Here is a 21602-nt window from a genome sequence, read left to right on the forward strand (position 1 = left end):
TCGGAAGGGAAATAGTTTGCCCAGAAAAGTGGAACTTGCTTGCAATATATGCAAATTAATCAAAAATTATTTTTTGAGTCTGTGACTCGTTTTAAAAATTACTTGCAAACGTTCACTTCCAGCCATGATGGAATGATAGGACTGGATTTACTCTCCCACCTTAAAAACTTAGAAAACCAGACAAAATACATGAAATAATAGTTTTTAGATAATAGACAAGGAACACAGGACAGTGGTCCCCGAGGGAAATAAACCTTTCTTGACGGGATCCTTTAAAGAACAAAAGCTAATTTTGAAGAAGTCCAATTTATTGTTTTTCTTGTGCTTTTGGGGTTGCATCTAAAAAAACCATTGCTTAGCCCAAGGTCACAAAGATTTACATGTTTTCTTGTAAGAGTTTGATAGTTTTATCTCTTATATTTAGGTGTATGAACCATTTTGAATTAAAATTTGTGTATGGTATAAGGGAGGGGTCCTTTTAGCACCTGGCTATCCAGTTGTCCTAGGACTATTTGTTGAAAATTCTCTTTCACCACTGGATGGTATTGGTACCCTTGTCAAAAAAACCAATTAATCATAATTGTACAGGTTTATTTCTGAATTCTATTTTACATTCCCTTGATCCATGCCTATCTTTATGCCAGTACCACACTGTCTTGATTACTGTAGCTTTGTAGTAAGTTTTGGAATTGGTTGAGTCTTTCAACCTTTTTCAAGATTGTTTTGGCTGTTGCAAGTCCGTTGCATTTTCATACAAATTTTATCATCACCTTGTCAATTTCTGCAAAAAAGTCAGCTGGGATTTTGATGGGAATTGCATTGAATCTGTAGACCAATCTGGGGGACACTGCCATTAAACAATGTTAAGTCTTCCAATGCATGAATAAAGATGTCTTTCCGTTTATTTAGGTATTTTAAAATTTCTTTCAAATGTTTTGTAGTTTTATTTTTTTATCTTGATGCTATTGTAAATAGAATAAAAAACGATCTCAATTTCACAATGTTCATTGCTAGTATAGAAATAAAGCTGATTTTTGTGTATTGATCTTGTATCTAGCCTGTAACCTGTTGAACTCATTTGTTTTTGAATGAATTCATTAGGATTTTCTACATAATGAGACATGCCACCTATAAATACATACGGTTTTACTTCTTCTTTTCCAGTATGGCTGCTTCTTATTTCTTTCTCCTGCCTAAGTGCCATGGCTAAACCCTCATGTACAACGCTGAATAGAAGTGATGAGTGAATATCCTCGTCTTGTTCCCGATCTTAGCATTCAGTCTGTCACCATGAAGTAGGATGTTAGATGCCCTTTATCATGTTGAAGAAATTTTATTCCTAGCTTTTTTTTTGTCATGAAAGGTTGATGACTTTTATCAAATGCATTTTCTGTATCTATTAAGACAATCATGTGGTAATTTGTCCTTTATGAACACAGTATGTAGATGGTTATTATTCATAATTTTGAATTTGTGCATTTGCCAATGTGTTTGTAATCCTCAAATCAATACTCATAGCACTTTTATGATCATTCATGGAAATGTGCAGACTGGTGAGGATGTTCAATTCCCTGATGTGCATATTCTCAGCTGGGGTCGAACAAGGCAATATTTTACCTTCTTGTTTCTACTTTTCTCCAGAGATGACCAGAGGATGGAGAAGGCAGGGAGCGGACAGGGCTGTGTAGTGCAAGAAGCTCTGGCTCTGGGGCCAGTTGGATAGGTTTGGACTCCCAAGTCTGGCACCTGTTAGTGGGGTGGCCTCAGGCAAGTCACTTAATATCTCCAAACCTCATTTTCTCTTTTGTAAAATACAGAAAATAGAACATACCAGAGGTAAGTTGTTTTTAGGATTTAAGATTATCATCTACTTCACACACACACACACACACACACACACACACACACACACACTTAACCTAGGAGCTATGGCTCTGTATTCACTAATTCATATTATTGGTGACTTTATAGATTATAACTACTGTGAATCATGGGGAAAATTTGCATATTATATTGGGTGTTGGATGTTAAACCAACCTTGCATTTCGGGGTTAAATCTCACTTGGTCATGGTGTATAATCCTTTCTATATGTAGCTAGATCTAGTTTGCTAGTATTTTGTTGATAATTTTTGTATCTATAGCCATAACAGAAATTGGTCTGCAGTTTTCTTGTGCTGTTTTTGTCTGGTTTTGGGGAGATTTGTATGGGATTGATGTTAATTCTTTAAATGTTTGGTAGAATACAACAGTAAAGCCATTTGGGCCTGGGATTTCCTTTGTGGGATGTTTTCAACTTACTCATTCAATTTTTTCTTTTTGTCATTGTCATTGACAGTTGCTTTTTAAACTTGCTTTTAGGTAGAAGCAAAGGTGATAAGATTATCTCCTAAGGCCAGTAAAACTCAATAAGAAAATCCATGTTATCAAGGAAGACATGTCCAATGTTTGGAAGATTCAGATGGGCAGCTACCAACATTATGCAGTGCAAAATTATCCTGCTGTCTAGCTTTACCATAGACAAACATTTCATCACCTCTCATATGCTTTCATAACCTTAGAACAAGAAATTTCATCTTGTTCTACATAAGATTTATATACAAACTTCTTAACTGATATTTGTATCAAAGCCCTATAACTACAAACTAAAGTTTGTACATTTCTAGATTATATATAGACATGCATATTTACCTATCTATCTTTAAATCTATCTACCTATCTATCTTTAAATCTATCTACAAAAATAATACCGGTCTCAGAATCTGTCGGGAAGGTGGTGTGTGTGTAATGGAATAAACACCAGACTAGAAATCTGCAGGGAGGTCTCAATGCCAGGTCTAACTTAAACAACACACCTCAATCTGTTTCTTCAGCTGATAAAATTAGGTTAAGCCCGATGATCCCCAAGATTCTTTTTCTGGTTCTAAAAATATGATGACTTATTCTACAATAACGTCATTCCCACTGTTCTTAGAGTGGTCAAAATGAAATACTTTTGTTACACAGAAACAAACATATACACATCCATACCTCACTCTTACAGAACGAATCAGCCAATTTACAAAATCTTAAAAGAGAAAGAAGGAAGTCTGTGGTTAACAAATATAATTACAACATCTCAGAGTCCTGAGTGTGCCATGAAATACCTGTTAGTAATTTTCTCTCTATATATACACATATTTGCTTTTTCACAATATCCCATTTTATATAAATACTGTTGCATATGAGGCATCTAGTAATTATGATAACTTTCAAAAACAAGGAGGTTACTTTTCAGAAATTCTGAGCGCATCAGAGGAACTGAATGGTATTTCATCAGTTGTCTCGACTGGCACGTTACTTCTACCAAATTGACATAAATAATGGTCAGTATGATGCCTTGAAATAAATCCATCTGCAGCCTGGCTGCAATGACAACTTTCTGATGGTCTAACATTACTTGAACTGTCAAGATGTGAGTGGTAAACACCAAGGAATGAGTCTTGAGATGAGTGGTAATGTCCAGCTCCTGCTGAGGTAGGCGTGGAGCTCTGGTAAGGGCCATTGCACATAATACAAGTCTGGAAGCAAGTCTTCCGTCCTAAACCTCGATGAATGTCTAGTTTAGCAATGAGAGGTTTCCCAACATTCACTTCCTGCTTTTCCTCTATGGTGTCTTCCAATCCTGAGTACTGATACGATAAACATACTGTGAAGATTAGGTGTTCCTGAAAAGGAAAAGGTTTGTTATTTTTATCAACCGTGGAAATATAGCAATCTTAAAATATCACACAAGTACAGGAAAAACCAAACAACAATGAAAATCCACCTCATTCCCCTCTCTCAGGTTCCAAAACCTCATTGCACCCTTTACACCTTCCCTACACTAAGAAAGGCTGGCTATAATCATTTTTCTTTTCCCTCATTTAATACTTTCAATTAGTGTAATTCTAATTCTTACTACAAAAGTAGTCAAAATCACAGAGATCTTGTATTGTATTCCTGATGAACAGTGAAAAGGTATTTTCCAAACAGTGGGGCTTGGAAAACTTATGCTTCTCTATTATTGGAGATGGGGAATGATCCTTCATTAAAACAAGCATCTGGCTTTACACCTAGGTCAACGTATTAGCTATTTTTAAAATACTATGAAATAGTAACCCACAATCATAGGTGGAGAAGTACACTGGGCTCAGAGAATGGACTGACATTCAAAATGAAAGAAGATTGTAGGTAGATGAACTGTGAACAGGATGGTAACAGGCTTATGTCTGTTGTCCTTGTGTAACTGTCAATCGAGCCCATTTTATTCCCCAAGTTTTGGCTAATACATATTCTATGGTCATGCAGCTGTAAATAAATTGAAAACTCAGATTTGGCAAGGATATGCTTTTATTAGAAAGCTCAACCATATAGAGGTAGCTTCTAATTTGTAAGTCAACGAGAAATGAAAAAAGATCAACATAAATTCCAGTTGTAACTTGCTCTTTGTTTTGAAGAAAGCCACAAAACTGGGAAATGATTATTTGAAAATGCTTAGATATTTAAAAGCAGACTATGCTCTAAGTCTGTCACTTTTCACCAACGTGGAAGGTAATCACAAATACCTGCACACAAAAACCCTCAGGCCATCATCAGAAACAGAACGTAATACGAAGAGGGACACTGCTGAGGCTTACTGTAGATCAGTTATCTCTACTTCAATTTTATACCCAATGAAGCAGCACATCCTTGGACGAATACAAGGTACACACGCCAAAATAAATTTTTGCTTTCATAAAGTTTTCCATTAGTAGTTATAAACAGGAAAAGTAATAACCTTTAATTTTTGCAGCGAACTGAGTCTAGTATAGAGGCAATGCTTGGGAAGATCCTTTGATACTAAATAGCTGCCAGTTTCTTCAGGGGTCCCTTTGTTTGCATCTTTTGGATCAATATCTAGGTCCTGTGAAAATCGTTAAATGTTATTAATGAAATCAATGAAAGTCACAATGTTTATGACAATAAAACATCTTAACAGATCTTGCTCTCTCATGAATTCTGGCCTGAGTAGGTCATCTTTTATCCAGGGCTAAAGAAACAAAACGATATTCTAGACTAACAACAGGCATTTTAAATTCTGCGTTGATACATTTAAAAAGCTCTGAAAGAATAGTTACTTTCAAACTATTCCTAGAAACACTTCTAAACCTATTCAAGATTCAAGTTGGAGCCTCATTAGTGTTTGACTCCTGGAATCTCTTTATTCATCACATTGGGGAAAGTGCAGGCGGATTTATACAATTCGTATATTTAAGAAGAATCAATGGACATGCCAAAGGCAGCCCTTCCCTTTCCTTCTTCTACAGCCAACCCCTGGCCAAGGGCAGAAGATATGTTCTGCTCCTCCAGAGAGAAGCCCTCTGGCTCTGCCCTGCCCAATGTCCAGGGAAGTCTATTCTGGTCCAGAGCTGCCGAGACTGGTGGACAGACCTGTCTAATTATGGGGTTCAGTGCTGGACCATTTGCTCTCACACTAAGCAATGTCCTCCATGAAACCTTTCAGCAAAGGTGATTTGTTTGTCTTACACCTTGCTTACGTCTCAATTTCCTACACCTGTGTATGAAACAGGAGTGTGTTTATTGGCTTCTTTAGGCCAACATTTCGTATTTGTTTGTCTTACTCCTTGCTTACTTCTCAATTTCCTACATCTGTGTAGGAAACAGAAGTGTGTGTATTGGCTTCTTTAGGCCAACATGAAGTAAATACCGTATCTAAATGCTTGGAAAGAACAGAAAAGACTTCTATTCTTCCAATATACTACTGTAACTTGACAAAAAAGGCTTCTACTGTTGTAATAACTCATATTGGAAACAAAAGTTTTTAAATAGAAATTATTCTTGACATATGTATAGGATTTTATTCCTTCACATACAGTGTTTGATTTAGGGTACGTGAAATTAAAGGTTTCTTTCCTGGGTGAACTTCAGACATTTCTAAATTTGACAAATTTAAGGTACGTTTGCAATTAGTTTTTAAATATTTCGTTACTAAAATACAAATTAAGTATTTATATATATTACTGTGTTTCCCTGAAAATAAGACCTAGCTGGACCATCAGCTCTATTGTGTCTTTTGGAGCAAAAATTAATATAAGACCTGGTCTTCTTTTAATACAATATAAGACAGGGTCTTATAATATGATATAATACAGTACAATATAATATAGTACCAGATATACTATGCTATACTATACTATACTATACTATACTATACTATACTATACTATACTATACTACAATACTGGGTCTTATATTAATTTTTGCTCCAAAAAATGCATTAGAGCTGATGGTCTCGCTAGGTCTTATTTTCGGGGAAACGTGGTATATATACATATACAGATTTCTTTTATGTTTACCATCAACTTTAACTTTTCCAAAATTTAGTCTTTAATAAGCAAGAATATAACATTACATTTTAAATAAAAGAAAAAAGGAGAGACTTACAAGTGGAAAATCGGTTACATAGGCGTCACACATTATTATCTCGGGTGGTTTGTGGACTATACTTGTATAGATTATCATAACGTTGGAAAACTCAGCTGCAAAGCCTAGTTGAATCTGAACACCACACTGAAATTTAAGACACATACTTTCTGGAAGTTCTGAAAAAGAACAGGAAGAACTAATAAATAATTGTTTAAAGAATGCTTGGTAAATTTTCTGATGACAAGGAACAAGTAAATACTTCTCATGGGACAAATACACAGAGCTTTTTCTTTTGCTTAAAAATGTTATAGAACTAACATTGTTTAAAGACACACACACACACTCTCTCTCTGTCTCTCTCTTCCTCAAAAAAAAAAAAAGGGGGAAAAAAAGCCCAATATTCTGCCGGTCAAGCAAATAAAAATCTTTCATTTACTGTTTTCTTATGGTTCTTGTTGTTACACATATATAATTTTTACAGTGGTAATCGAAAGTATACATACAATTGCAGATATATTTTTCCTGTTGCCGCAATCTTCATGAAAATAGTTTTTAATAATGAAAGTCACTTAATGGTTTGTTACCTTTAACAATTCTGCTATTGTTGAATGTAATACTTCTGGGTTTTGTTCTGTTTTTATATCATAGTCAATATTTCTTATATATACTTAATGCTTTAGGATGGTTGGATATAGCTATTTGATGGTTCCTCACAATTGTGACAGTTTTCCATTTATATAGAATATACTAATTATCTACTTATCAAATTTATTACAAACACTTTCTATCTGACCTTTCAGTTTTATTTTATGAAAGGTTCTGTTTACAATTGATCTTTACCACTGAGAGTCTGTTATCGTTGTTTAGAGCTTTTTTAAAGGAAAAGAATCAATGTCAATTACTTGAATTCAATTATCTGGAATGCCAAGAGACTACACTCATGGCATTTTACATTTTAATGTGCTTTAACATGGTAATTTACCAAAAATATATCCTTTCATATATTATGAAAAGAAAGATACTATATAGGAGTTCAACAAATACAATTATTTTCAGTTATCCATAATAAGGGAGTCAGTCACAGCACAGACATTTGGGACTCATAGAAAATCCAAAATCTTTATTTCAGTCAATAATTTAAACTTACTTTTTCACTAAATCACATAGAATTACCAAAGGTAATTAAATTACAGATATGAATTTCACCTTCTCTTCTCTTTACCACTAACCCACTGATTCCAGCATCAAAGACGGAATGCTCAGTACATTTATGAGCATACAAGGTATAGTATTTGCTGACCACCATTCTCTTTTCATGTGTGATCTCATTCAGTATCAACAATCCTATCAAGTAAGTACTATTTCTTCTCCAACTTTTATAGATAATATGTTTATCAAGTGGAAGATATAGGATCAGAAGCCAAGCCTGTCTGATTTTTGAAATAGAACACTTCCACAGTTCACAATGGAGGAGAATCTAAGGAACTCTATCTTAGATAAATTGAAAATTATTTTTAAAATGATCACATTTTAATTTTACCAGTGTTGAAAATAATGAGTTAAATAATTTAACATTCCCAACATCAAATAAATCAGTGTAATATCTATAACTGAAACCTTTGTTTAGTCTTGGGTTTGCCCACTGGGCTAAACTATTTCTATTGCAAAATTGGGAGGAAAGCTGCAGTTAAACTTCATGATTTAATACAAGCAGATCATAGAAAGACCTCACAAAAAGTACTTTACGGTACCGTGTGCCTTGGCCCACTGTAGATTCCGCACCAGAGATTCTGCTGAATAACTCGTTCCTTGGATTGGATCCGTAAGTGCTCTCTTTTCAGATAAACTGCTTCGAATCTCTAGAGCCTGTTTGCCTTTGGTAAGATGACATTTACCCATATCTGAAAGGTAAGAAGTAAATATTTTTAAGACCACAATCCTTTCATTATGTTTTAAATATTTAGGCCAAGAACTCTCCTCCGAATCAGGTTAGATCTCAATGTCACTTAAAAATTTCCTAAGCATCTACTATGTGCCAGTCATGATTCAAAGTGGTAAGAATCTGGTAGTGAGCAAACAGATAAAAATACTGACCCAACTCACTTCTAAAGCCCCTTTCTAGCTTTTATCTTTTATATTCTAATAAGGAATCCTTAATACTCTAAGCCTTGAAATGCATAAAGAGCTAAAAGCGTATTTTCTTCACTGAAAAGTCAGACGTGGTCATTTTGTCTAGACTTTGTTGAGAAATACATTCAATTAGGAAACATATGACTGCACATCTATGAGAAAGTTAAAATATACTGTCTTTACCACAGACTTATTTATTTTTTAGAAAAGGAAATTATGTGTCAAAACCACCAATATGGTTAAAACTTTACCACTGCCCTCCCCTGACTCAAAGTAACCATTATCCAGTGTCCTGTGAACATTCCCAGGTACGCTTTAATGTTTACTCCTGTCGGTATTAATAAATAATATGTGCCAAGTTTTAGGTTTTGAACTGAATACAAATGTTATGCTATATACATGCTTGGTATATATCACATATGGGTAGCCTGGTGCTTTTTATTACGTTTTAAAATAGTTAAATTATATTTTAAAGTACAAAATTAGAATAAAAAATTTTAGAGTCTCTGAAGCACCTTCGTAGATCTCAGTTTGAAAATAACTAACATACTCCAAAGGCTTTAATTATTTTTTCTTTTAAGCAGCAGAAACTTTTCTTCCAATAATAGCTTACATAGCAGCTCAATATGCAAAACTGATAAAAGCAGAAGTTCTCTGGTTAGAAGAGATCCAAAGCCCCAGCTGTTTATGTTCAGTGGGGAAGTGGTGAAGTCAAGTGACCCAGTGTGAAGATCTACACTGGTAAAACCATGAAAATAAACAAATGTGACTAAACTGTTAGTGAAACACTCAGGTACCTTATAGTCAAACTGCCACCTTTATGATGTCTGTGAAATTCCATTTTCTAGTGAGCTAGTTTGCAACAAAATTTCCTTCTTTTTGATATGGCTTATAAAATGGCATTTCCAAAAATGTATGTCAATCTACTGATGTAACATGTACGTATTCAGTACCTGACACGAGTACAGCATGATTCCAGGCGGGAAGGGAAGGGAATGGGAAGAAATGGAAGACATGATGTAGACCTCTAGGCTCATGTCCTTAAAGCAAAATTTTAAAACCACTAAGTTCAGCAGCCACTATGGAAAACAGCACGGAGGTTCCTCAAAAAATTAAAGCTAGAACTACCTTATGACCAACAATCCCACTTCTGAATATTTATCCCCCAAAAACCAAAACTCTAATTTGAAATGATATATGCACCCCTATGTTCATTGCAGTGTTATTTACAGTAGCCAAGATATGGAAGCCACCTAAGTGCCCATTAATAGACGACTGGATAGACAATTGTCTTGTATGTGTGGTTCATATGCACAATGGAATATTACTGTCACAAAAAAGAATGGAATCTTACCATTTGTGACAGCATGGATGGACCTAGAGGGTATTATGCTAAGTGAAATAGTCAGACAGAGAAAGACAAATACCATCTGTACTCACTTGTATGTGGAATCTAAAGAAGAAAATAAATGAACAAACAAAAAAGAAACAGACTCATAGATACGGAGAACAAATTGATGGTTGCCAGGCGGGTGGAGGGCTGGAAGGCTGGGTGAAAAAGGTAAAGGGATTAAGAAGTACAAATTGGTAGCTATAAAGTAGTCATGGGGATGTAAAGTACAGTATGGGGAATATAATCAATAATATTGTAATAACTATGTATGGTGGCAGGCAGGTACTGGACTTATTGGGGAATCACTCTGTGGGTTGTGTGGCTGTCCGACCACTGTGCTGTGCGCCTGAAAGTAATGCAAAATAATACTGGATGTCAACTGCACGACAAAATAAAATAAAACGAACTCTCACAGTACAATGGAAGAATGAAACAAGCAAACAAACAAACCCCACAAAACTTCCCAAGATAACTCCAGGTACAGATTGACTGAAAATAAAGAAAGAAAAAGAGAAAAAAGAACCTAGGTTTTTTTCCACCAGAGCCTCAAAATTTCTGTGAAGTTTCATCTGTCTGATCCTGAGAGAGAATGCAGCTAGAACAATTTCGGCAAAAAGTAGATGGGGCAGCACCAGGCATAGGAGCCCGGGAACGAGCTCTGAGGATTAAACTTCACTTATTTCATATCATGTCTGGAGTCAGCTTGGTGGTTCAAGTAATGCTGCACAGAGGGCATGCAGCAAAGGCAAGAGAGAAGGGAAAAATTAAATAGGAGTGTTGTGGAACCTTATATAAAAAATAAATACTAATTCCAAACCTGCACTGTAACAATAGGAATAAAATAATTACCAAACAGAAAACCCCGAGGAGCTTTCTCTTTATGTTTTATTTTACCTTCTGCAACTTCATCCAGTAACACAGTAATTTTCTTGTCTTCTAATAACCTATCTTTTAAAAATTTCATGAAGATTCCATTTGCCAATCCAGAATGCTGGATTTCAAAAGCTTCTGCTCCTTGACACCTTAAAAACAGCAAAAAGAAAAACTTCTGAAGAAGCAAACACTCGCCACTTGGGGTTTCCCTAAATATTGATGAGCCTCATTTGCTCTGGGCTTCTTGCATGACTTCCTAAATAAAGAGTTAATCTTGACACAGGATTTAAATGCTTTGGTGCTTAGTAAAAAGAAGATGTCAAGATATGAAGTGCTAAAGACAATTATTTAAAATTATTTAAAATTCTTGCTATCAAGAATATCAAGGAAGCAAATTTAGGCTTACATGCCTATGGATATTTCCAGGCTTCTAATCTATAATGAAAAACTTAATGAAGAATAAAGGAATCTTGAGCATAAACGTAACATTTCCTTACGTGGCATATCCGAACACAATGTTGGCGGTGACTTTTAGTGCATCCAAAATTGGAATGGTATCATCATAATCATTTCTATTTAAAAGGTAGGAGAGGAGAAGGACAGATACAAATATGAAAAGTTAAAACAGCATTTTTAAAAGAGTATAATAATACAATTAAACATACGATATAACACTGTTCTATTACACATAAGTTAACATTCTAGATTCCAAATTCCTTGATCAAATCGGCAGCATGTTTACCAAATACAATCCAGGGCACCTACACTGTTGAGACAGAAAAGACAGAGTCCCGTCTTTTCTCTTGTTAGCTCTCAAACTGGAGTTACACTTGAACTCTGGCATTGGATTTTGGTTGGTAAACGCAGAGCAGGCAATGCACTGTAAATCTGAGAAGAATCATCATTAGTTCCGTTCCTTAGGAACAGAGTGCAGACAAGTGGGATTTAATTCAGCTAATCTCTCTACATCAGCGAGACCGGGACAGCCACTACGGGTGCCGTGCCCGTGAAATTCGGGAGGACGAACTGCAGTGATTATTAGGGACACCTAAAGGCATCTGAAGGGATGACTCTTTCGTAGTATGAGTAATTAAAGACCCGGGCTCTTTAGTTCTCTTGTTCTACAGCAAAAAGGAAAATAAGTAAATAAGCATAGAGAAAATGCTATTTTCCTTTTTAAGCAGCTCCAGCTTATAATCTACAAATCATGAAAGTAAGTGGTTTCCTAGCATTCACAGGTTTGCCAACACTGATGTTTAACTAACCCCAATGAGCCTCATTGAATAAATATTAGATAGTTTACCTTTTCCTACACATATCCAACAAGAACACATTGAGTCCAGTTTCTTTTTCTTGCATTAATTTCAGTATATTCTGTACACACAGACAATTTTCAGACCTATATGGATTTGGAGCATCAACAGGGACCATGAAACTGTTCCCAAAGTTTTCGTAACCATGTCCTGCGTAATATAATAATCCTGAAAGGAAATAAAGGGGTCAACGTGAATTCTAAATTGCACTCTGAACATGTACATAGCACTCTTTAAACAAACAAACAAACAAACTTTTATTTTCCTGAAGTTAATGAAAGCTTGTTTAAGAGATACCCAGTTATAAATACAGTCAATGTTAACTACATTTGCATTGAAAATTATTTTGACAACGGTCTTCATTCAACTACTGCATTTTAAATCCACATTAAGATGCCGTCCTAGAACTCATTTCCCCACTCCACTAATTGTTAGGCCTAACTATAGAACTTCCTTTGTCCAATGTACCATCATGTCCAGTCATCAAATGGAAGCTTCAGTAGCCATTTCATGGCTTTGCTCTTTCTCTCTTTTCTTTTTTTCTCTGCCTTAAAACTAAAATAAAGGTTCCTACTTCAGTTGGGTCCCCAAATGAAAAACATACAGCCAACATGTAACAGGAGTAAAAAGTAAATCTTTGATATTGTAAGCTAATGAGATTTGGAGTCATTTGTTACCACAGTAGAACTTAGCAAAGACTGGCTAACATAGAAATAATTTCATTAAGAGAATGCTTAGAATAGTTTCTGACACATAGCAAGCACTGTTTGCTGTAATAACACCTCCTTAGAACCCCTGAACTATTTCAATAAATTTCTTTCTGCTTAAAAAAAAAAAAAAAAAAAGATGCCGTCCTAAAGTGTACTTTAATTCATAGAAGAAATACATTTATAACCAATGGTATAATATGGTACGCAATTTTATCTCATGATAGATACAAAAAGAAAAAGGCTAAGGACTTTTTCGCTAACTCATTTGTCTCATCCGTGAGTTCAGGGGCTACTTCCAAGGCAGGCGCCGTCTGACATTTATCTGTGTATTCCTGGCACACAGCAGGAGCTTAGTAAGTACTTAATGGATGAACAAATAAACGCATTTTATATAGCGACTACAATGTCAAGGATAAGAAATTCCACTGGCATTTCCATACAATATTAGTAAGGGTTATAATAATATTAATGTAGCTTTTTCTAAGCAGAGGGAAATCTGATTTCAGGGTTATTTCTTTTTGTTATAAGATACAAATATCAGTAATTTTTCATCTAGAATCTCTTGAATTAATAATCTAAAACTTAGGTTCGTCTTACGATTCAACAGAGAAGCCATTATTTCTTTACTGAGAAATGATATTATAAAAACTGCACCAAACAGCTCTTAAGGCTTTCTTGAAAAGAAGTTTGTTTTAGCTGCAAACAAACAAACAAACCCAACAAAAATATCAGTGTGGGCTTCCTTATGGAAATACTTGCGAAGACATCCCCCAAGCATGCAATCTCTAGAGCCCACTAATTTTGATCTCTTAGAATTCTGGATATAAGACTTCTTTATATGGTATTCTAAAGTTAATAATAAAAAGGCATTTAGACAGGAAACAACAAAAATTCTAATTCTTTGTATTTCTAGCCCCAACTCCTAGCAGAGAATGTGGCTTTGAACACCAAAACCAAATTTGGTTCATTTGGTCTCAGAGAGCAGGATCCAGGCCTTCGACTTTTCCGAAACTCCTATTAAATTGAGAAAAATGGTTCTTTTTCTTTTTTTTTTAATTGGGGAAGGGGAACAGGACTTTGTTGGGGAACAGTGTGTACTTCCAGGACTTTTTTCCAAGTCAAGTTGTTGTCCTTTCAATCTTAGTTGTGGAGGGTGCTGTTCAGCTTCAAGTTGTTGTCCTTTCAGTCTTAGTTGTGGAGGGCGCAGCTCAGCTCCAGGTCCAGTTGCCGTTTTCTAGTTGCAGGGGGTGCTGCCCACCATCCCTTGTGAGACTCGAGGAATTGAACTGGCAACCTTGTGGTGGAGAGCCCGCTGGCCCATGTGGGAATTGAACTGGCAGCCTTCAGAGTTAGGAGCATGGAGCTCTAACCGCCTGAGCCACGGGGCCGGCCCCCAAATGGTTCTTTAATAGGTAGAATTTCAGGTAAAAAAAAAAAAATGTCAAAATGGACACACCCATTTATTTGGTATGGGTTTATTTTACATCTTATGCGTGCCCTGTATAGAATCACGTGGGCACTGAAGGAAATGAAAAAGAAAAGGAAGACAGAGTTCCTGCAACTCAGGCAGACATGCTCATGCTGTTAGTTAAACAACAAAGAAAGTCAGTGAATAGTTAAGTACCATAAATTACGTGATTAGGGCAACCCTGTATGAAGAGTAAAGTGCAAAGAAGAATATCAGTGTGAGGTGAAACAGTAATGGATGGTCTTGGGAGAATGGGTACAATTTGGAGAGAGAGAGAGTGGGAGAGAGAGCGTGCGCGCACGGGTCTATTAGATAGGCGGTGACCACAGAAGCAAACAAGGCTTGGACCTGGAATGACAGGGAACAGAAAAGAGACTAGCCTGGCAAGGAATTACATGATTGTTGTAGTAACAAATGAAAGCAAGAGTGCACAGATAGGGAACGTTTTGAAAATCATGACAAAGGGAGTGGATTTAATTCACTAAGCAAGGAAGATCAAGTCAATGAAAAGACAACCTACAGAATGGGAGAAAATATTTGCGAATCATATAAGGGCAATTTGTACCCAGAATATATAAAGAACTCTTATTTACAACAACAAAAAGACAAATACCCAAGTAAAAAATGGGCAAAGGATTTGAATAAACATTTCTCCAAACAGGATACGCAAATGTTTACAAGCTCACTGCAAGAGGCCCAACATCACTAGCTGTCAGGAAAATGCAAAACAAAATGAGGTACCACTTTGCACGTACTAGGATGGCTATAATAAAAAAGACAGACAGTAACAAGTATTGGCAAGGATGTAGAGAAGTTGGAAACCTCACTTATTTCTGGTGAGAATATACAATAGTGCAGGTACTTTGGAAAGAGTTAGGCAGCTCTTCAAAAAGTTAGACTTAGAATTACCATATGACCCAGCAATTCTACTCCAAGATATATACCCAAGAGAACTGAAAACACTAGCCCACCCAAGAATCTGTGTACACCAATGTGCACAGCAGCATTACTCATAATATCCAAAAGGGGAAACAACCGAAACGTCCATCTGCTGAGGAATGGATAAACAAAATGTGGTCTATCCATATGATGGAAGATTATCCAGCCACAAAAATAAGGCTGTTAACATGGGTGAATCTTCAAAACATTATGCTCAGTGAAGGAAGCCAGACACAAAAGGCCACATATGGAATGATTCCATTTCTATGAAATGTTTCAAATAGGCAAACCCATAGAGACAGAAAGTACATTTGTTGTTGCCAGGGGCGTGGGGGTACGGAGGAATGGGGACTGACTGCTGATGGGTAAGAGGTGGGGAAAATGCTCTGGAATTAGGTGGCTGATGCACAACCTTGTGAATATATTAAACACCACTGGACTGTACACTTTAAAAGAGTAAAATGTATACTCCTCTGTCAAGTATTCAAAATATGACTCTATTCCCCGTCAGTCTCTTTACTGCTTCTACAGCAAGATCCGCTTATTTTTAACCTCCGTGACCCTGCTCAAGTTACTCTATCTCCTTCCTGTTTATGCAAATCTCAACCAAGCCTCAGAGGTATCTCAAGTTCAGAACGCTCAGCAAATTATCACCTGGCTTCTAAGTTTCTACACACTTCACTCTTTCCCCGCTTTAAAATCCCACAGCAGCGCTCTCTGACAACCTAATCACACACTGGCTTATTGACATTTTACAGTTCTATGTATATTTAATTTCTCTGAGGAAAAGCATCATAACAAAGACATCAATCCTATACATCGGTATAGCATTCCCATAGTTTTCATAGTACCTTCGTTTACACGATCTGATTTTAATTCATATAACAATCTTTAAACGAGGTCTACCCCTATTTTGTAGATGAGAAAATTAAATTTAGAAAAATTAAATGATTTGCTTAAAATCATACAGCTGGGGGCCGGCCCGGTGGCTCAGGCGGTTAGAGCTCTGGGCTCCTAACTCCGAAGGCTGCCGGTTCGATTCCCACATGGGCCAGTGGACTCTCAACCACAAGGCTGCCAGTTCAATTCCTCGAGTTCCACAAGGGATGGTGGGCAGCGCCCCCTGCAACTAAGATTGAACATGGCACCTTGAACTGAGCTGCCGCTGAGCTCCCAGATGGCTCAGTTGGTTGGAGCACAGTTGCCGGTTCGACTCTCGCGAGGGATGGTGGGCTGTGTCCCCTGCAAGTAGCAATGGCAACTGGACTTGGAGCGGAGCTGCGCCCTCCACAACTAAGACTGAAAGGTCAACAACTTGAAGCTGAACAGCACCCTCCACAACTAAGATTGAAAGGACAACAACTTGACTTGGAAAAAAGTCCTGGAAGTACATACTGTTCCCCAATAAAGTCCTGTTCCCCTTCCCCAATAAAATCTTAAAAAAAAAAAAAAAAAAAAAAATCATACAGCTGAAAGGTGTTTGGACTCCATATGTAGCACTTTTTCTCATCGTATCCAGGGACTTAATAATTTGAGAGTACAGATCACGCTCTTTATCTTTTGGATCTCCCTCGACACCTAGCATACCACTTATCTAGGTTATGGATATAACAGAACTCCATAAAAACCTTCTGGATGCATTAAATTAACAATGCAAACAGATCAGGACAGATATAGATCCAGGGACCTTTCTGTAAAGGGTCTGATTTTCAGTAAAATGCTACCATTTCTACAACTGGTATTACTTAGAGACAGCCAGGCAGACAGCTTGGGGTTTGCTCCCATTGTATCATTTCACACGTCTGGCTCTGGCAAGACTTGACTTGGAGACGAAGCAACTTCGAGGGAAGGTTTAGGCTCCGTCATCCAGGGGAAGCTAAGTGGGTCCATTATTTCAACACCATTATGTCCAGCTCTGCAGTTGTGGAAATTAAGGCACTTACAACAAAATACTCTACTCCGCCCAAAATGGTTTAGGAAAAGTATAATCATTTTGTATCAAAGTCTACATCCAAATTATATTACAGGAAATTAAGCATTTTTACGTAAAATGAATTAGAACAAATCATTGTATTTAAAAAAATTCCATTTCTAGTACTGCTTATTAATTTAATTAACTACCCCACTATACAAGGATAGAAGGACACAATAGGTTATCTTTATAAATGATGGCAAATTTAATGTGGTTAAAAACAGAATTCTGTAAACGTTAGACTTTCTCACTTGAGGTCCAGTATACCTGGCACAATGCTCTGATGGGAACGTCCAGCACCGCCACCATTGCCGGCCCATGCTGGCATGGCTTATCCAGTCCTCATAGCACCCACCTCATCACAAAGCAGGGAATATCATCATTCCCCTTTTACAGATGAAGAAACGGAGACACTGAGAGTTGATAGCTCATCCAACTTCATACAACTAGTAAGTGAGAGAATAAGAACTAACCACTGCTGTTATTATATTGTCTCTTTATAATCTGCTGGCTTTCTCATTAACTGTACTTTCAGAAAATATAAAACCTCAGTGTAATGCTTTTTCATGGCTTCCCTACATTATTACTTAACTCTTCCTCCATTTTTTTCAAATGAAATCGTAGGCTGAACTTTAATATATAAAAACACATGCAAGCTGGGTTTCTCTAACTGATGCCTGAAATGAAATGCTACCTAGTCCTAATCCCCCACACAAAGATGAATGAAAACTTGAAATCAGGAAATTAAGGTAACAATAGCCACAATATTTTGAGCACTTGTAGTGTGCCAGGCACAGAAATAGTTATTTTATCTATTTAAATCGTTATTTATTCTGTAACTACCTCATTAAGTCACTCTAACCATTTTATAAATCCTTTTGGGCTTAGAAAAGGTAAATGCCTCGGTCATAGTCACATAGCTAGTACTGGAAGCAGAAAAGCCAAAGCACGTGAACCCGGGCTAGCTTACTCTAAGGCTCCCTGTGGAACCACTGAATTACACTGGACTGAATGACTCCTGTAGAGTAAGGCTTCTGCCATATTCTGGCCAGGCTCCTCTAACATTCTTGTTCACAAAAGCACAGCTAAGGTGCAGCAAGTGATGAATGTAGAAAGGCATTCGGTGGGGTGGATATCAGGCCAAACAATCACTCTCGATCGTAGATATCAATAGAAGGTAACTGAAAATCTTGATTCTTATTTATCTTCAAAGACAGGTAGTATAAGGCAGTTGTTTCTGTTCTTAGATTGTGTTTCTTATATTAATATATGTTTAGAAGTGACTCATTTTCTGTTCTGTTGCAATTTTTGCTTCTTTTACAAAGCCATGGGCAATACAATACAAAGGGCATCAAGGTGAGTGCCTATGCTCTCCGTATCTAATGTTGTTCGTGCTGACTCTGCCTCCACCTTCTCCACCCACAAAGTGCTCCTAGTCACGTGGGGCTGGCCGCTGGAGATGACGGTACCCTCCAGGAGAAAGGCCCTATACCCTCAAGCCTCTACCAAACTTACATTCAATGTGGATGTGTCTCATGTTTGGAATAGTCACAATACTTCAAAATATAATGCAGTCACCCTGTTAAGACACGAATCAGTAGGATTTAAAAACTTTCCAGCTTTCTTACGCTGACATTTTGCTCCAATGCGCCTCTATATTCAATTCTCCAAGATGATGTTTTTATATTGGGACAAAGCTTCAGAATAAGCTGAACTCCTCTCACCACAGCTTGTAAATATTTCTGGTTCTCCACTTCACAGGGGCAATTACAGGTTTTGATTTAAAAAGTCAAACAAAGGACTTAAAGCCAAGGTGACAATATCAATAAGAAATGAGAATAAATAATCAAGCACATAATTCTTCATATAGTTCCGTCACTCTTAAAATGCTTCACCCATCCAAAAACCTAAATTGGTTAATATTTTTTCCTTTTACCTCATTTCAGTGAAGTGTTAGAAGCCTTTTCCTAGTTAAGCCATCTAGGCACTTTAAAAACAGAGATAAATTATATAAAAATAATCAAACAGCCACCTTATTCTGGATTAAAAATGTAAACGTTATCAAGGGGGCACATTTGTATAGTGTATTCTATCATATTTTCATAAGAAAAATGAGTAGATTCACCCAGAGTTTCGTCACACTATATGTAATACTCCTAGGCAAGATTATGTTATTATAATGTTAGCATAAGAGTTAAAATCCAAAATTTGAGGTATTTACTTTACTGATGCATTTGTGTTATAACTGTAATCCTTATTATTTAAGAGAAAATTCATTTAAATAAGATTTTAAGATTCTCCCCATCCCATATACAGTGATGTGTTAAATCTTGAAAGAATTTTTTTCTTCCATTAAAAATTCTCCTTTGAGACCCATTAGCAATTCCAGCAAGCTTGCCTCATTATATCAATCTAATTATAAATAAGGTTAATTTTAGAAATTATTGAAGTAAACTTGAAGAAACAAAAGCCACATTGATGCTCTTTGTTCGTCACTGACATTCCTAACAATGGGCCTAGCAATGTCACCTTCCTGGCAGTTACATGTGACTGCACAATCGCATGGTAGGCACCACTCCTGTGGAACATGGCTCACAGGAGCTCAACAGCTGGCTTCCCTACAGCTGTGGTTATACCAATTAAAACAAATAAATCACCAAAGAAATTACTACTGACAGTACATTTGGTGTCTTCGGAAAATCTTTACCATATATGTAGTGTTAAAATATTTAAATGAAAGAATGAGAAAAACCATTAAAAATTTACGGTTACAATTTTTGTGGAGGTCCATTTAACTATATACTCGTATGCATAAGACTTTAGTTTACAAATTGTGTTCATATGCCTCATTCATCAGCATGTCTTCGTTAAATTCTAGTTTCCACTAAAGACCAGAAAATACCAGGTGATAGTCAGAAAAAAGAAACAAATACAGAATGTACATTGGGTTACCTTTTATACTACCCCCCACAGAGTAATATTTAACATATACAAGTATACAACTTGCCATCTAGTCATCAAATTTTACTGTGCTGAGCTCTTGTCATCGATAAAAAACAAAATCACTTAAGACTGGTAAGAATTCTAATAAGAACAGTATTGTTTTGACACAAAATATGCAAGTAAAGACGTTAATGAGTTATTCATATGGAATCACAGCATTGAAGATCAAACCTTTTTTACAAGAATAAAACTCTTCAATTCAACAACGTATTTACTGCACCTTTCTCTGATTTTTAACTCTTAACCTAACTTGTACAATGAAAATAGTGGCTAATTATAAAAACAAAGATTATAAGTATCTTACCATATACTCCTTTGTCTAAAAGTAGTAGGAACTCATCCACAGCGCTCCTCATCTCATATTCGGTAAGATCCAACAGTGAAACAACTTTGAAATCCAGCTGCCTTAACAAGTTGGTCAATTCATACACATCCACCAAAGGAGCTTTCAGCTTGGGGTGCTCCCAGTAATTCATATTTCCTATCAAAAGAGCAACCTTATCCTTTGCTGTTGAGAAAGGGCGGGGGGAGAGGGATTAAAAGGAGAATACAAAGATTAAAATGAAAGCCATGGAAAGGGTATCGTTATAATAAAAAAAAGTATGCTTTACAAATAAGATTTTATTATTATTTATCTTCAAATGTTCACTTTATGCAGCAGACCTGTACCGAGGACCACAGAGTCTAATAAACGAAACAACTGAAATTAAACTTATTGATACTTTCGAGAACCAGGAAAAGGATATTAGCTTTATATAAAGCATAATGGTAACTAATATTAAAGTACAGTTTTATTGAATTACAACAAAAGTATAAAATATAATACTGAACCAGACTTTTAAACTTAAACAAGGAATGTTTGAAATTGGGTTCCCATCAAATTAAATTCTATTTTGCTGACAAGAAGGCTAAAAACAAAAATACCAAGAGACAACAGGAAGAATTCATATCAGGACAAGTGAGGGGAAATACCAAAGAAGAGAAAAAAACAGCAACTTAACAAGTACTGTATCTGTATTTTTTCAGGTGATGTACTGTCTTCTCTTAGCTTCGTCTTTTTTTCCTTCATATTTTTATTACCATTTATTTGATGCTGAATTTACTCTGGGCCATACGTTTTTATTTCTTCAGTTTCTTCTGGGAGATCTGTTTCTTCTGCGCAACCTCCTCTTCTGGTTTGGAACAATCTGCTCTTTGTCGTCTCAGTGTGGCAGGGGGAGCTCATGCATGGGTTAACCAGCGCGTGAGCTCTGCAAAGCATCTTGGGAGCTGTGTTCACCTGGCTGTGTTCAGTGACCAGAGACTCCACATCTAAGCCCTTAAGGTCAGCATCACTCTCTGCATTTTTAAGCATGT

At 36.5% G+C, this 21602-nt stretch overlaps 1 protein-coding gene across 1 annotated transcript in view; it reads right to left on the reverse strand.

Annotated features, from left to right (window-relative positions):
• Positions 1 to 1324: 1324 nt before the first annotated feature.
• The window catches only part of MALT1 (MALT1 paracaspase), a 55211-nt gene continuing 34933 nt past the window's right edge, over positions 1325 to 21602 (reverse strand). Inside the window, exons 10-17 of the mRNA XM_081078048.1 lie at positions 20551 to 20754; positions 12145 to 12322; positions 11339 to 11413; positions 10863 to 10990; positions 8197 to 8346; positions 6464 to 6621; positions 4797 to 4922; positions 1325 to 3705 (exon numbers count right to left, since the gene is read on the reverse strand). Of these exons, the coding sequence (XP_080934174.1) occupies positions 3265 to 3705; positions 4797 to 4922; positions 6464 to 6621; positions 8197 to 8346; positions 10863 to 10990; positions 11339 to 11413; positions 12145 to 12322; positions 20551 to 20754 (1460 nt within the window). The 3' untranslated portion in view covers positions 1325 to 3264. The remainder of the gene's footprint in view (positions 3706 to 4796; positions 4923 to 6463; positions 6622 to 8196; positions 8347 to 10862; positions 10991 to 11338; positions 11414 to 12144; positions 12323 to 20550; positions 20755 to 21602) is intronic.

Source organism: Rhinolophus hipposideros (genome assembly GCF_964194185.1).
Source record: "Rhinolophus hipposideros genome assembly, chromosome: 17".
Classification (NCBI taxonomy): Eukaryota; Metazoa; Chordata; class Mammalia; order Chiroptera; family Rhinolophidae; genus Rhinolophus; species Rhinolophus hipposideros.